Source organism: Bombus fervidus, chromosome 7 (genome assembly GCF_041682495.2).
Source record: "Bombus fervidus isolate BK054 chromosome 7, iyBomFerv1, whole genome shotgun sequence".
In the NCBI taxonomy this organism is placed as follows: domain Eukaryota; kingdom Metazoa; phylum Arthropoda; class Insecta; order Hymenoptera; family Apidae; genus Bombus; species Bombus fervidus.
Genome location: NC_091523.1, coordinates 10,168,240 through 10,184,531, shown reverse-complemented (window position 1 = coordinate 10,184,531; position 16,292 = coordinate 10,168,240). Strand labels below are relative to the sequence as shown.

The 16,292-nt window shown below is 35.8% G+C and overlaps 4 protein-coding genes across 4 annotated transcripts; all 4 read left to right on the top strand.

Moving 5' to 3' along the window:
• The first annotated feature begins 3,496 nt into the window (after positions 1-3,496).
• LOC139988867 (odorant receptor 67c-like) lies at positions 3,497-5,221 on the top strand. Its single transcript, XM_072006653.1, has 5 exons — positions 3,497-4,290; positions 4,365-4,464; positions 4,757-4,867; positions 4,950-5,105; positions 5,171-5,221. The coding sequence occupies exons 1-5, from the start codon at positions 3,497-3,499 to the stop codon at positions 5,219-5,221; spliced, it is 1,212 nt and encodes a 403-aa protein (XP_071862754.1).
• Positions 5,222-5,994: 773 nt separating this feature from the next.
• On the top strand, positions 5,995-9,502 carry LOC139988866 (uncharacterized). The gene is made up of 5 exons (XM_072006652.1): positions 5,995-6,900; positions 6,980-7,130; positions 8,418-8,462; positions 8,752-8,862; positions 8,943-9,502. The coding sequence occupies exons 1-5, from the start codon at positions 6,101-6,103 to the stop codon at positions 9,105-9,107; spliced, it is 1,272 nt and encodes a 423-aa protein (XP_071862753.1). The 5' UTR covers positions 5,995-6,100; the 3' UTR covers positions 9,108-9,502.
• A 237-nt stretch (positions 9,503-9,739) lies between these two features.
• On the top strand, positions 9,740-11,429 carry LOC139988917 (odorant receptor 67c-like). Its single transcript, XM_072006722.1, has 5 exons — positions 9,740-10,533; positions 10,608-10,707; positions 10,963-11,073; positions 11,156-11,311; positions 11,379-11,429. The coding sequence occupies exons 1-5, from the start codon at positions 9,740-9,742 to the stop codon at positions 11,427-11,429; spliced, it is 1,212 nt and encodes a 403-aa protein (XP_071862823.1).
• A 981-nt stretch (positions 11,430-12,410) lies between these two features.
• LOC139988913 (uncharacterized) lies at positions 12,411-14,408 on the top strand. Its single transcript, XM_072006715.1, has 5 exons — positions 12,411-13,332; positions 13,415-13,514; positions 13,622-13,732; positions 14,039-14,194; positions 14,270-14,408. Exons 1-5 carry the CDS (start codon positions 12,524-12,526, stop codon positions 14,318-14,320), a joined length of 1,227 nt encoding a protein of 408 aa, XP_071862816.1. The 5' UTR covers positions 12,411-12,523; the 3' UTR covers positions 14,321-14,408.
• The last annotated feature ends 1,884 nt before the right edge of the window (positions 14,409-16,292 follow it).

Below are 16,292 nucleotides of genomic sequence, written 5' to 3'. Positions count from 1 at the left end.
TGTTTTGGCCGCACATGCTTGCGGTCAACTGGGCGTTTTACCAATTTGGATCAATGACTACGTGAATGAAGCTGGAAACAGAAAGCAGGATCCTTCTGTTAGAAAAATTAAAACAATCGTAAAACGTCATCTTAGATTTCTAGACTAAGATTCGTATATCTTTTTAATCAATTCCTTGATAATGATTTTTTTATTGATGATTATTTGTTGGTGTTAATTGCAGCTTTATAGCACGTATAGAGGAAATAATGAGCTGGGTATGCATGATAGAGTTGTTTAGATGCGTTTTGGCAAAATGCATGGTTGGATATTATATCGTTACGGTATATATGGAACATCAAACATATTGTAGTATCGTGGACGGAAGGCGTAAGGGATATCGAGTGAACCATAAACAATGTCGGGAGAAAGCCGAGTTGCCGCAGGCCCATCAATGTATCGTCGGTGTTTCAATCGAATAGTTGTGTGGAAACGGCCTGCGTGACCCTGGCCACGAGCGGTTGTGGAACATGTACGTGGTGGTGCTAAGGCTAAAGACGAAGGGATGCTAAGGCAGAAAGACGAATTAACAGTCAGTGTCAGTGGAGAAGTCAGAGAGTGTGAGTCGAGAAGTCAGGAAGAGAGTGTTGCTAACGTTGTCGAGAGAGTGTGGTCCGCATGAGAGAGAGCGTTATATCTCTGGTGACGAGTGTTGCAAATTAACTATTTAGTTGTCTTAATTATAACACGTTATTGTATTTAGTTCACGTTAAACAACCATCATTTCCTGTTTAATCAACATCTGTACAATCTGTTCATTGTAAATGAATTAATTATAGTATAAGTTCGTACAATATGTAGAGTTTATTATGTTAACTAATTTTTTAAACTGACATTGAATAATATTAGGTTGTCCCAAAAGTGTTTTTCAACAAATATGTCTTTTACAACAATGCATCTGTATACAAAAATGAAACCCAATCTGCCAAATGTTGTTTTCTTTATTTCAATAGAACATAATGCATCATACATAATTCAATAAAATAACATTAAACAAAAGATGTTGCGTAACTACTATTTCTTATAAATCGAAAGAAACTATTGCGACAACTTAATGCGATATCAGCTATATTTATACTTTACACTACGTACATATGTGTAAGGTGCGCCGGCTCTTGTGTGCGTGCTTTTTCACCATGTTTTGTAGGAAAAGCCAAAGAAACTGTTTGAAATTCTTAAGAAGATATGACAAAAATATGAAATACGAATGAAACCGATGTACGATGACTATTACTAGTTGTTGATATCCCATTTCAAAGCGTTTAATGTTTTCGGTAATGATAAAGTATTGAATTTATTACCCTATGAAGTTCATTTTAATTTTGCTTTATCTCAACGAATCAATCAGAAATTATGCCTTCCTGGATATATCTTTTCTTTTAACGCACAATACACATAAAAGTCGTATGAACGATATGAGACGTGTTATCACTTCACAATAAGTCGGTAGAAATATCTTTGTTTCGTTAACGGAGTACAAACTTTTCTTCGGGCGCACCTGATCGAAATATTTTTCTTACTGGTCGCCTCTGCAGTTTGTCCACCTTTCTCGAAATTTGGAGACAATTCGTTTTTTCACCTAATTGGCTGACTCCTATGCTAGTTCGGCCAGTTAGGGATTCGTTTATTGTTCTCGTTGCACTCGGTACTCTCTGCCCTCTTAGCGCGCTTCTTCCAGATCGTAACGCGACTTGGCAACTTGAAACTTGTTTCTGTACATTCGATGACGCAGAGGAACTTCTTTCTGATCAGAGCCACTTGATGCGATCTATCATTAATCACCAGATTCTCGACAGGTGGGCCCCCTAGAAACACCAGATTTAATACAATCGCAAATGCTATTGAGGCTGATAAAAAAAACTTGAATGGAAAAATACATAAACGTGAAATTGACCAATGCGGCGGATAGAAGACTGAGAAAATTTTCTCGCAGGCGCGAGTGTCATAAATCGTTCGCACCGTTGATACAAAAAAAATTGCTTTTTACTTGCACTTCCTTTCGACCGCCGCGCCATGGGTCCAGATATTGTGACATTCATATTTTCAATTTTTGTTACATTTTAATGAAGCATCACACGACTTATATCTACATAACAGTATTTTCTTATATGTTTATGTGCAGACGAAACATTAAGAAAGCTTCGTATAAAAAGATGGTTCATCTTGTATGTATGACGATAGCTTCATATTCAAACTATTTTTTGCAAAATGTTGTTACCCACGCACGAACTTAGATAGAAATTTGTTTCACTGAAGTTTCTAACTACTACTTTATATTGGATATTTTATGTATTTCTGCATATTAAATGAATTGTTAGCACTTTTCCATAAATGTCGCATCAATGCATCAAAAATCGCAACCCACTCATATCGTATTATCATCTTCGGTAATAAACGATTAATGCTGATAAAATTCGAAATCTTTTCAGAAGATATGAATGTACTGATGTCCAGGAATGGTCCGATCTCGATGTTCGAAGCGTCACTTCTTATTTCGTAATATGCGCATCACTCACTTTCAATACATTTGTATTGTGTTATATCGGTGAATTGCTAATACAACAGATACCAGAGACACATTAACCCATAGATGTCTAGCGATCAATACCGAGGAATCCACGACTAATCGAATGAATTGTTGACAGTGCATGAAATTCGGTGAGATAGTCTATATGACAAATTGGTATATCTTACCTAGAAAAAGAATCCTTGAGTTGATTTTGATCATCGCACGATCAAGTGTGGTCATTGAAATCACCGCAGGAAAATTAATTCACATGTCCATACACACGTTCGGTGATGTAAGTTAAATCATTATATGTTATCTACGAATATGCATTTTTCTTTCCACACTATAATATTTGATATTCCAGGTGATGAGATTGGCATTTGTGTATCTTAATGTACTGTGTCAAATGACAAAACTAAATGCACTTCTAGTGAATTTCTTATTTATATAATTTTGTAGATAAAATCGTAGAAATTGAAATATAAACAATAGTAACATACTTTAATATCTTCTAATTCTATCAATATGTATATACTTCTTAGATTTTATTCTTTCTTTGAGATTTTTCATTGGTATTATAATTGTTGATAATATTTCCGTCGTATCAAATCAAACAATGTCAGACAATATTCGTTCGACAATATCAAGTCAAATCTTAGAGATAGCATTACAAAGCAACGACATTAAAGAACTGACGAAACCGACTATAAGCTTTTGTTACATAACACAATTCGATTAAAAAAAGTTTGAGTATACAGTGAAGATGCACTTTGCGTGCACACGATTCCGAGAAATAATTTCCAAGTTTATTTCATTGTTCTGAAACAACTCCAACCGACTAGAATCGATCAGCGAATAAGTACCTAAAAAACTTGCGCCGGAGTCCCCACGCACTCTCTTTTGATGCATTAATAGTCTCTTCGATTCTAATGACGACTACATTTCACGATGACGAACCAGCCTGTGACAATAGGAGCAAACACTAAGAACAAAAGCGACTATGGTCTTCAATTGAATCGATGGTTTCTAAAACCAATCGGTGTCTGGCCATCGTCTCCTTCTACTACGAGATTCGAGAAGATAGTTTCGATTACATTAAACGTCATTTGCTGCACATCCATAATCCTCACTACGATTCCTTGTTTGCTTGCCATGTTTCTAGAAGATGAGAGTATTTATTTGAAACTCAAGTCACTAGGTCCTGTGAGTCATTGGATCGTCAGCGGCGCGAATTACACTACTCTACTACTGCGGAGCAAAGATATACGTCAGTGCATGGAACACATGGAAACTGATTGGCAAACAGTGACCAGAGAGAAGGATCAATGGGTGATGCTAAAGAACGCAAAATTCGGTCGCTATGTAGCAGCTTCGTGCGCTATTTTCATGCAGAGTGGCGTTATGTGTTTTATTTTCGTCACAGCAATGGATACAGTGGAGATTGAAATTGGAAACGAGACGAGGATTTTACACGCGTTACCTAGTGCAGTATACAAAAAGCTGATAAACGTCGATGAAAGTCAAACGAACGAAATCGTGCTCTTTTTGCAAGCGTGGTGTACTTTTATTGCGAACTCCAGTACAGTTGGAATGTTCAGTCTCGCAGCTGTTCTAGCTGCTCACGCGTGCGGTCAGCTGAATGTAGTTATGGTATGGATCACTGAATTCGTGAACGAACCGAAGAAGACAGATGGTTCTAAGGGCATAGGAGTTATCGTGGAGCGACATTTGAGGACGCTGAAGTAAGATTATTCGTATTCTTTTTTGCTGGTTTCGTGTTAGTGAACACTGTGATTATGTTATGTAATAATTACAGTTTCATTGGATACATCGAGAAGTTGATGAACCGAGTATATTTCTTAGAGATATTTAGATGCACGATGAACCTATGCATACTGGGTTACTACATTCTTGCGGTATACATCAAATATTCTCCATCAGTATCAAATACACACTATTCACAAAAAGTATTTGCACACCATTGCATGTATTATAACATTTACATATTAATTAATTAGATCCAAGTATGATAAATTTCCAATCATTCAATACTACTTTCATATAATAAAAACTTTAATAAATAAAATGAAATATACAACTCCATTAAAAGGGCGCTTCATTGGAAAATGATGTGCAGTTACTGTTTGGAGTCACTGAAAATTAATCTTTATATATAACTATCTTATTCATTTTGCTTGACACTTCCAGGAATGGGCTGATCAAAACGTTCGAAGTATGGTTACGTATATTATGATATATATTTCAATCTGTTTCAACGTTTTTCTAATATGTTACATCGGAGAAATATTGACAGAACAGGTATCACGCGCTTATTAATATATGATATATATGCAATAGATCAGAATTGTGATAACGATTAACGAAATTGAATTTTTCACAGAGTAAGAAGATTGGTGAAGTAGTTTATATGACAAACTGGTATTACTTACCCGAAAAAACAATTCTCGACTTGATTTTGATCATCGCGCGATCGGGTGTGGTCGTTCAAATCACTGCTGGAAAAATGGTACACATGTCTGTCTACACATTCGGTGATGTAAGTTATTTTGGTCTTTTTATTTATATCTATGTATCCGTCTATATGAAATATTCTCATTTCAGGTGGTAAAGACCGGTTTCGCGTATTTGAATCTCCTACGACAAATGACATGATTAATTAATTTTTTAATTGTGTAACTTTTTGTAAACGATATTATAACATTTAGAATACAAACAATAGCAACACCGAATCTGCATCTAATGCACCAAAATTTTATACATTTAATATACATATACGTGTATCTTATATTTCTTACATTCTTACTTGTTCCTCTCATTACTCATTATTTTCTCCGCATTACTATCTTCTGAATTTCGCAACTATTCCAATACTTAAAAGTGCTGACGGAAATCTCCATTGTTTCGAGGCAGGTATAAAATGTATTATGCCGCGAAAGGAATGAAATTATATCACATCATTAACATACTGATTGTCACAAGTGACTTTCCAATGACGTCATAGTGGCCACTGTTGACCGGCAATACCAGAATAGAAGTATCTACATTAAATGTATAGTTGTACTTGTAGAGTGTTTAATACTTTTAGTGTTACAGTAAATAGCTTTATCAGTTTTATTCTTAACACAGTTACAAATTTTATCTTGCATATACCGAAGGAATATTACCATCCCTTAGGTTTGAAACTAGCAACGGTACAAGTTAACACTTATTTCGTTTCGACACAATCTTCCTACAGTCTAAAGAATCGATTTCATAAATTCTTCCCTTCCTCGACCAAATCCAATTCGATCTCGTGAACCACAAATAGCATTGCGTGCTTCGTGCTCTTCGATTCTAGCAATTATTCACAACTTTCGAAACCAACTTCCAAACCTACATTTGTTGTCTTACCACAAATTCTAACAACTAGTCAAATCGATCGGCTATAATACTACCGAAAAAAATTCGCGCAGGCGTTGAACAACTTCGTGCTGTTATTCTCCTGTAAGAGAGACAATTCAATAGTTACCGGGACTCCGATGAGCAGCCACCATGAGCGAAACCGCGATCATAAAAGCGAACGCCAAGAGTCATAGCGATTACAGTCTACAAATAAATCGCTGGATATTAAAACCGATCGGTGCTTGGCCATATTTCTCCACCACTTCAACGCGCGAAAGAGTCATTTCCTTGGTTTTAATCGTTGTCTGCTACGCCATTATACTGTTCAATGTAATCCCTTGCGTCGCTCATTTAATCTTCGTAGGTGATAGTTTTTATAGAAAAGTAAAAGTGTTCGGTCCTCTGACTCATTCATTTCTCGGTGGGATCAATTACACAAACCTGCTGTTTCGGGGCAGAAATATCAGTGACTGTGTGGAACGCATTGAAACTGACTGGCGAATGGTGAAGAAAGAGGACGAGCAACAAGTAATGTTGAAACACGCGAAGTTTGGCCGATATGTGTCGACTATGTGCGCGATCTTCGTGCACAGTGGTATCATGTCTTACTGTATAGTAAGTGCGTCCAATGTGCAGATCATCACAGTTGGCAACGAAACAAGGACCATACGTACGTTACCTTTTGATGTTTACAACAAGATGATCCCAGTCGACACGAGTCCCGCGAACGAAATAGTCCTCGTAGTGCAGTTTGTATCGGCTTTCATTGCCGATTCCAGTGGAATTGCATTTTACACTCTCGCAAGTGTTTTGACCGCACATGCTTGCGGTCAACTGGGCGTGTTAACGATTTGGATCAATGACTACGTGAATGAAGCTGAAAACAGAAAGCAGGATGCTTCTGTTAGAAAAATTGAAACGATCGTAAAACATCATCTGAGAATTCTAGAGTAAGATTCGTATATCTTTTTGATTAATTCCTTGATAATGACTTTTTTATTGATGATTATTTGTTGGTGTTAATTACAGCTTTATAGCACGTATAGAGGAAATAATGAGCTGGGTATGCATGATAGAGTTGTTTAGATGCGTTTTGGCAATATGCATGGTTGGGTATTATATCGTTAAGGTACATATGGAACATCAAACATATGTAGTGTTTATTATGTTAACTAATTTTTTAAACTGACATTGAATAATATTAAGTCGTCCCAAAAGTGTTTTTCTTTGTGTCTCAAAAGTGTTTCTCAACAAACATATCTTTTACAACAATGCATCTTTCTGTAAACATTAAATCTAATCTGTCAAATGTTGTTTTCTTTATTTCAATAGAACAAAATGCATCATACATAATTCAGTAAAATAACATGAAACAAAAAATGTTTTATGTTATAAATCGGAAGAAACTATTGGGATAACTTAATACGATATCAAGCTATCTTTATACTTTATACTACGTACATATGTGTACCCCGGCTCTTGTGTGTGTGTGAATAGCTAAAGAAACTGTTTGAAATTCTTAAGAAATGATGACAAAAATATGAAATACGAAAGAAACCATATGTACGATGACTATTACTAGTTGTTGATATCCCATTTCAAAGCGTTTAATGTTTCTGTTATTGATAAAGTATTGAATTTATTACCCTATGAAGTTCATTTTAATTTTGCTTTATCTCAACGTATCAATCAGAAATTATGCCTTCCTTGATAATCTTTTCTTCCAACGCACAATACACATAAAAGTCCTATGAATGATATGAGGCGTGTTGTCACTTCACAATAAGTCGGTAGAAATATCTTTGTTTCGTTAACGGAGTACAAACTTTTCTTCGGGCGCACCTGGTCGAAATATTTTTCTTACTGGTAGCCTCTGCAGTTTGTCCACCTTTCTCGAAATTTGGAGACAATTCGTTTTTTCACCTAATTGGCTGACTCCTATGCTAGTTCGACCAGTTAGGGATTTGTTTCTTGTTCTCGTTGCACTCCGTACTCTCTGCCCTCTTAGCGCGCTTCTTCCAGATCGCAATGCGACTTAACAACTTGAAACTTGTTTCTGTACATTCGATGACGCAGAGGAACTTCTTTCTGATCAGAGCCACTTGATGCGATCTATCATTAATCACCAGATTCTCGACAGGTGGGCCCCCTAGAAACACCAGATTTAATACAATCGCAAATGCTATTGAGGCTGATAAAAAAAAACTTGAATGGAAACATACATAAACGTGAAAGTGACCAATGCGGCGGATAGAAGACTGAGAAAATTTTCTCGCAGGCGCGAGTGTCATAAATCGTTCGCACCGTTGATACAAAAAAGATTGCTTTTTACTTGCTCTTGCTTTCGACCACCGCACCATGGGTCCAGATATTGTTCCATTCACATTTTCAATTTTTATTACATTTTAATGAAGCATCACACGACTTATATCTACATAACAGTATTTTCTTATATGTTTATGTGCAGACGAAACATATTAAGAAAGCTTTGTATAAAAAGATGATTCATCCTGTATGTATGACAATAGCTTCATATTCAAACTATTTTTTGCAAAATGTTGTTACCCACGCACGAACTTAGATAGAAATTTGTTTCACTGAAGTTTCTAACTACTACTTTATATTGGATATTTTATGTATTTCTGCATATTAAATGAATTGTTAGCACTTTCCCATAAATGTCGCATCAATGCATCAAAAATCGCAACCTACTCATATCGTATTATCATCTTCGGTAATAAACGATTAATGCTGATAAAATTCGAAATCTTTTCAGAAAATATGAATGTACTTATTTCTAGGAATGGTCCGAGCACGATGTTCGAAGCCTCACCTCTTATTTCGTAATATGCGCATCACTCACTTTCAATACATTTGTATTGTGTTACATCGGCGAATTGCTAATAGAGCAGGTACCAGAGACACGTTAACGCGAGGATATCTAGCGATCAAAACCGTGGAATCCACGACTAATCGAATGAATTGTTGACAGTGCATGAAAGTTGGTGAGATAGTTTATATGACAAATTGGTATTTCTTACCCAGAAAAAGAATCCTTGAGTTGATTTTGATCATCGCACGATCCAGTATGGTCATTGAAATTACTGCAGGAAAATTAATTCACATGTCCATACACACGTTCGCTGATGTAAGTTAGATTATTGTATGTATGTACGAATATGTATCTTTCTTTGCAGACTAAAGAATTTCCTATTCCAGGTGATGAGATTGACCTTCGCGTATCTTAATATACTGTGTCAAATGACGTGACTAAATGCACTTCTACTGAATTTCTTACTTATATACTATTGTAGATGAAATTGTAGAGTTTGAAATACAAAAATTGATGACACATTTTAATGTCTTGTGATTTTATCAATATCTATATATCGTTCCTTATTTTTATGCTTTCATTGAGAGTCTTCAAACCGTATCGAATCAAGTATCAGATGGTATTCGTGCGACGATATCAGACAAATATCAGAGTTGCGACCACAGTGTAACAGCATAGCGATACAGACGAAACCGCCTATAAGCTTTTGTTATAAAGTATAAACATTCGATTCGATTACAAAAAACTTGAAAACATACTGAAGAGAATAATTTATTGCATGCACACGATTTCAACCGGTAATTTCAAAGTTTACTCTTCTGTTCTGAAACAAAACTCTATCGTCCAGACGAATCGATCAACGAACAAGTATCTAAAAAACTTGCGCAAGCGTTCCCACGTACTCTTCGTCGATGTACAGGTACCTTCTCCGACTTTAATAACAACTTCAATTCGAGATGTCGAGCAAGCCCGCGATCATAAAACCGAATATTAAGGCCACCAGCGATTATAGTTTGCAATTGAATCGATGGTTTTTAATACCGATCGGTGCGTGGCCCACGTCCGCTTCCACTACAATGCTCGAAAAGATTATTGCACTTATTTTGAACGTCATTTGCTTCGCCTCAATTATATGTACTACGATTCCTTGTCTGCTAGGCATGATAATAGAAGACGACACTATTTACTGGAAAATGAAATCGCTAGGACCTGTGAGTCACTTTATCGTCAGTGGCGCAAATTACACCACTTTATTACTGCGAAGCAGAGATATACGCCGGTGTGTGGAACACATGGAAGCTGACTGGGAAGAAGTAACCAGAGATAAAGATCAACGCGTGATGCTAAAGTTCGCGAAATTCGGCCGTTATATAGCAGCTTCATGCGGAATTTTCATGCAGAGTGGCATTATGTGTTCTTGTGTGGTAATAGGAATGACCAAAGTACCGATGCAAATTGGAAACGAGACGAAAATTCGGCACATCTTACCCAGCGCAGTATACAAGAAGATAGTAAACACGGATGAAAGTCCAGAGAACGAACTCATGCTCGCTTTGCAAATTTGGACTTCCGTTATCGCAAACGCTAGTACAGTTGGAATTTTCAGTCTTGCAGGTGTTCTAGCTGCCCACGCTTGTGGTCAGCTGAATATAGTTATGACATGGATCACTGAATTTGTTAACGATCACAAGAATACAGATGGACCTAAGGAAATAGGAATTATCGTGGAACGACATTTGAGGACACTGAAGTAAGATCAATTATATCCTTTCTTATTCGTATCTTAAGACTGAACACTGTGACTATGTTACGTGATAATTGCAGTTTCATTGGATATATCGAGAATCTGATGAACCGGATATATTTTTTAGAGATGTTCAGAGGTACGATGAATATATGCATACTGGGCTACTACATTCTTGCGGTATATATTAAATTATGGTTCTTTTCATAGCCAAGTATGTAGTCTGCGCGGAAAGTATTTGTACACCATTTTAAGTTTCCTATGATACAGTACTATGTACTTTTATATAACTGAAATTTGATACTATAAAAATGAAACGTACAAACCGATAAAAAAGAACGCTTCATTGGAAAATAATGTGCAAATACTTCTCGTAGTTACCGTAAATTAATTTTCGTATATAGTTATCGTATTCCTTTTACGTCATTTTATTAGGAATGGTCTCAGCATGATGTTCGAAGTCTGATTACCTATGTTATGATATACATTTCAATTTGTTTCAACATTTTCCTAATATGTTACATAGGTGAAGTATTGACAGAACAGGTATCAGACGAGTATTAACATATGACATACGTGTAACAGATCAGAATGGTGACAACAACTAACTGAACTGAATTCTTCACAGTGCAAGAAAATTGGTGAAGTAGTTTATATGACAAACTGGTATTATTTATCCGATAAAGCAATCCTCGACTTGATTTTGATCATCGCGCGATCGAGTGTGATCGTTCAACTCACTGCTGGAAAAATGATTCACATGTCTGTATACACATTCGGTGATGTAAGTAGATTTGGTTCTTCAAGTTACATCTGTATGTTAGTCCACATGAAATGTTCTATCATTCTAGGTGGTAAAGACCGGTTTCGCGTATTTGAATCTCTTACGACAGCTGTCATGATTAAATGTGCTTCTACTGAACATTTTAGTTGTATCATTTTGTGTAAATGATGTAGAAATTGAAATATAATAGTAAGATATTAATGACTTATATTTTTATCCATGTAGTGGAACATGCTACAATGAATTTTTTAAGTCTTGACCCTCCTCGATTTCAACATCCCCAGTTCCCTCTTATTGGAATATATGTGTATGTATTTAAAGATTTAATTAGAAAACCTTTACAAAGAAATGAAAAATATACGCACGATTTTAGTACAAAATTAATTCATTTAATTATTACACGTCGCACTGATTATAATTGCTCCTACATTTTGCTGAATCATGGCTAAAATTATATAGTAGAATCTCTAAAAATGCAAATTTTTCGGATTGGTTAGGGGAGTGGCAAAAAAAAAAAATAATTATGCGACTAAACTAATCTTATAATGAATTCACAAAGAACGATGAGTATTTGACAATCTAATAGATCTAGTTAAGAGCAAGAGTACTTACGGTCAAAAACAAGTCAAAAATCGGTGCTAGCGGTAGATTCTAGAATTGACCGTTATAATTATACTTTATTATATAATACTAATGTTTTTATTTAAAGTTATTCTTTCGAAATCCTTCACTGGAAATATTAATTTTGCTAATAATGGTTTCAATTTTATTCGTAATTTTATTCATAATAATTTTCGGTAATATAGAAATCTAGTCTTAAAATCGGTATTTGTAAATACCGGCAGAAGTAATGAAAATTATTATTTACTATAAAATTTATTATAATTACAAGCACAGATTAAGTTTCCAACTACAACTTCCCAACACATAACACAATTATGTATCACAACCTATCTTTTACTAAAAGTTTGAGAACATACACTCTGAAAGTTGGAGACACGAATGAATCATTGCATGCAAACCATCCACTTCACACGATTCCAACCAGCACTTTTCAACAGCATATACTTTCGTACTATTCTAAAACAAGTTCTGCCGACTAGACGAATCGATTAATTGAACGAACATGTAAAAAACCCGCGCAAGCGTTGCGCTAATCCATGCATCCCCTATTGATGCTTCGCTACTTTCTAACAACGGCTTCATTTCGCGATGACGAACGAACCAGTGATCACAGAAGGCGACAGCAACAGCAACAGCAACAGTGATTACAGTCTTCAATTGAATCGATGGTTCTTAAAACCGATCGGCGCGTGGCCATCGTTTCCATCCACTACAAGACTGGAAAAGATTGTTTCATTTATTTTAAACATCATTTGCTTCACCTCCGTAATCATCACTGCGATTCCTAGTCTATTACTAATGATTCTAGAAGACGAAAGCATTTACATGAAACTGAAGACACTGGGACCTGTCAGTCATTGGTTCGTCAGCAGCGTCAATTACACGGCTTTGTTAATGCGCGGCAGGGACATACGACATTGTGTGGAACACATGGAAGCTGACTGGCGAACAGTGACTAGGGTGGAGGATCAACACGTGATGATGAAAAACGCGAAATTCGGTCGCTATGTAGCTGCTTCGTGTGCCATTTTCATGCAGGGTGGCGTTTTGTGCTTTTGCTTTGTGACAGCGTTAACCACAACCGAGATTCAAATTGGAAACGAGACGAGGGTCTTACACGTGTTACCTTGTGCAGTATACAAGAAGTTGGTCAATGTCGATGAAAGTCCAGCAAACGAAATCATGCTTTTCCTACAAATCTGGGCCGCTCTTATCGCGAACTCTAGTACGGTTGGAATTTTTAGTCTCGCAGCTGTGCTAGCTGCTCACGCGTGTGGTCAATTAGATGTAATTATGATGTGGATAACTAAATTTGTTAAGGAAGCAAGAGAGCGGAAGAATACTAGTAGTTTTCGGGAAATTGGTGTAATCGTGGAGCGGCACCTGAGGACATTGAAGTAAGATCTATTTTTAATTCTTTCTTTTTGTTGGTTTTTTTTTTAGGATGTTCATTGGTATTACATTATGTGTTAATTACAGTTTTATCTCGTGCATCGAGGATGTGATGAACAGGATATATTTTTTAGAGATGTTCAGGTGTACGATGGATATATGTGTAATTGGCTACTATATTCTTTCGGTACGTATTAAATATATTATTATTATTTGTCTGTTTTTCCAAATCACATTCAGGGTTCAATTTTGCTTATAATTATGTTATTCATTGTACTGTCGATTTCTTTTTAGGAATGGGCTGACCACGATATTCAGAATTTATCTACGTATTTTATGATGCTCATTTCGATCTGTTTTAATATTTTCGTAATATGCTACATCGGTGAAATATTGACGGAACAGGTATTTGAAAGTCGTTAACACCAAAACTACCACTATAGCCAAAATGAATAATTGATAATTTTGAATAGAAATTCTATGAATTTGCAAATATGCATTTTCGATGACACGAATGATCTTTTTTTTTCATATATCTTTCTTATACTTCATATATCTCTCTTTTGGTATCTTTCTTACGCGTTTTATATTACAGCCGTTTGTAGTTCTAATATTAATATTATTTTCAAGTGATGTAAATATTAATATCAAATAATATAAATACAAAAAATAAAAATCATGATCACTACTAATTAAACAAACTATTCTCAGTGCCAAAAGGTTGGGGAGGTGGTTTATATGACAAACTGGTATTATTTACCCGATAAAATAATCCTCGACTTGATTTTGATCATCGCGCGATCGAGCGTGGTCGTTCACATCACTGCTGGAAAATTGGTTCACATGTCTGTATATACATTCGGTGATGTATGTCAATTTTTCTCTTGTATTTACTCTCCTGTGTATGTATGACCGCCCACGTGAAATATTCTGTTGTTACAGGTGGTAAAGACTGGTTTCGCATATTTAAACCTGTTACGACAAATGACGTGATTAAATTTTGACGGATTTAACGATTTCGACGGACTTTCTATTTGAATATTTCTGTAGATGATGTAAAATTTGAAATACAAACAGTGGTAATACAATCATCCATTAATATGTTTTATCAGTAGAATAGGATGTGCTATATTTGAGATTTTTTAACCTTTGAGCTACGAACTTTTGAACCATGAATCTATGAACTTTTGTTTGATTATATCATTTGTTACTTTTTTCTCTATACGGAAATGCGTATATATGCATATTTAGCGATTTAAATAGAAAATCTTTCACAAATATGAAAAAAATAAGCATAGAACTAACGTACAATTAATGTGTTAAATTCTTATACGATGTATTCAATTGATTAATATACTTTCATTATCTTTCAAACGCATTTCGCGAGTTTTGTATGATGAATATTTTCTTGCTTGGTCAAAGTAATCAAATAATCGAATTTGTGTTATACATATAAAAAACAAACAGTCCATTAAGAGTCATCATCTACTCGTGAGAATATCTAGTATGCGCTATGGCGATGATGTATGGCGCTTCTTAGTTTCCAGTTCTACGTATATACAACAGAAAGTGCTCTAAGAAATATGACGAGTTTTCACGAATGGAAATTCATCCCCTAGAAAGTGATTTCTTTGACCTGCTGCAAAACAGGCAGCATATTTGCGTATTGCTGATGCCCAAAAAAAAAATCATTTAATCCATGACCCTCAACATCATCAATCCTGTGGTACTAAAATCGTAAATAACGCATAAAGTATTACATGCGGTACAAGCAAGAGCTCCGAAGGGCTCGAACCCTTTGAAAGGTAACAGCTGCACCATGGCGACGCGCGGTAGAAAAGGAACTCGCACACGCGCCATTTTACCATAGCATTAAACTTGAAACTTGAGGGTTTCAGTCGACAAACGATCTCTGTGAAGTAATCATGGTAGACCTGTCTAGCGCCTAACCCCAACCTAACCACCGATATTTAACACTTTTTACCCTCGTGATATCGAAATATACTATCCAAGTATATGACGCTGACAGCTCAAAGACGAGAATCAAGGCTATTGGTCCGTTGCATAAAACACACGGAACGTAACTAGCAGGTCGTTAAAAATGCCAGCGATCGCGAATTGATGTTGAAAAACGCGAGAATAAGACGCTCCATTGTTTTCGTAGCTGCATTGTGCACGTATAGTGACGTTCTGGTCTATAATGTAACCGAAGTCTTTAAGAAGATTGTGTTTCATATGGCGAGTGATAGTTATTTCATGTGTCTGTTACCTTGTCCGATTTAGACAAATCTGTTGGACGCTAGATTCAGCCCGACGAATGACATCGTGCTCATTGTACAGACTCTTTCTGGGATCATTGTGACGTGGAAGCTTGTTGCTTGGTCGCTATCCTAGCGATCCATGCAAGTGATCCATTGAACGTGGTGATGGCCAGGAATAGAAAGAAGAAAAAGGAATTATTGTTGAGCATCACCTGCAAACATTAAGGTATTTGCTGGTTATTGTATTGTTATTTATACATACATATATGTCTTATTAGCGGAGACAAATTATTTGACGACATTAGTGAGAATATGTTGATTATTCATTTTCTCACTGATAATTATTTGAACTTGAGCCAGACATCCTTTTAAGATTACTGCAAGTTATTGTATTGTACGTTGTACGTTGAATATGTGTTTCAAAATAGAAACAAAAAGAATAATTTATATGTTGGAAATGTTTTAACAATATCATGTAGTTAGGATTAAAATGATGTAACCATTGAGATACTTTGAGATAAATTAACGTTAAATAGAGAACGACTACTCATATGATGTCTTCTCTACGTAATTTCTCAGCAAAAATCGATATTGGAATTACATATGCTATCGTGTATACGTCCATGGTGTTTAATATTGCTTCCCTCTACTATTCCGGAAATTTTAATCCCTCGTGATCGCATGCCAATTCGCCCAACGAATTC

Excerpts from the sequence above, each read along its gene's own strand:
- LOC139988866 (XM_072006652.1), top strand. The coding sequence starts at position 6,101 with ATGAGCGAAACCGCGATCATAAAAGCGAACGCCAAGAGTCATAGCGAT. Across the intron at positions 8,463-8,751 it reads ATAAAAAGATGATTCATCCT|GAATGGTCCGAGCACGATGT; the intron begins GTATGTATGACA and ends ACTTATTTCTAG. Across the intron at positions 8,863-8,942 it reads GCGAATTGCTAATAGAGCAG|TGCATGAAAGTTGGTGAGAT; the intron begins GTACCAGAGACA and ends AATTGTTGACAG.
- LOC139988867 (XM_072006653.1), top strand. The coding sequence starts at position 3,497 with ATGACGAACCAGCCTGTGACAATAGGAGCAAACACTAAGAACAAAAGC. Across the intron at positions 4,465-4,756 it reads TGGGTTACTACATTCTTGCG|GAATGGGCTGATCAAAACGT; the intron begins GTATACATCAAA and ends TGACACTTCCAG. Across the intron at positions 5,106-5,170 it reads CTGTCTACACATTCGGTGAT|GTGGTAAAGACCGGTTTCGC; the intron begins GTAAGTTATTTT and ends TTCTCATTTCAG.
- LOC139988913 (XM_072006715.1), top strand. The coding sequence starts at position 12,524 with ATGACGAACGAACCAGTGATCACAGAAGGCGACAGCAACAGCAACAGC. Across the intron at positions 13,333-13,414 it reads CGGCACCTGAGGACATTGAA|TTTTATCTCGTGCATCGAGG; the intron begins GTAAGATCTATT and ends TGTTAATTACAG. Across the intron at positions 13,515-13,621 it reads TTGGCTACTATATTCTTTCG|GAATGGGCTGACCACGATAT; the intron begins GTACGTATTAAA and ends ATTTCTTTTTAG.
- LOC139988917 (XM_072006722.1), top strand. The coding sequence starts at position 9,740 with ATGTCGAGCAAGCCCGCGATCATAAAACCGAATATTAAGGCCACCAGC. Across the intron at positions 11,074-11,155 it reads GTGAAGTATTGACAGAACAG|TGCAAGAAAATTGGTGAAGT; the intron begins GTATCAGACGAG and ends AATTCTTCACAG. Across the intron at positions 11,312-11,378 it reads CTGTATACACATTCGGTGAT|GTGGTAAAGACCGGTTTCGC; the intron begins GTAAGTAGATTT and ends CTATCATTCTAG.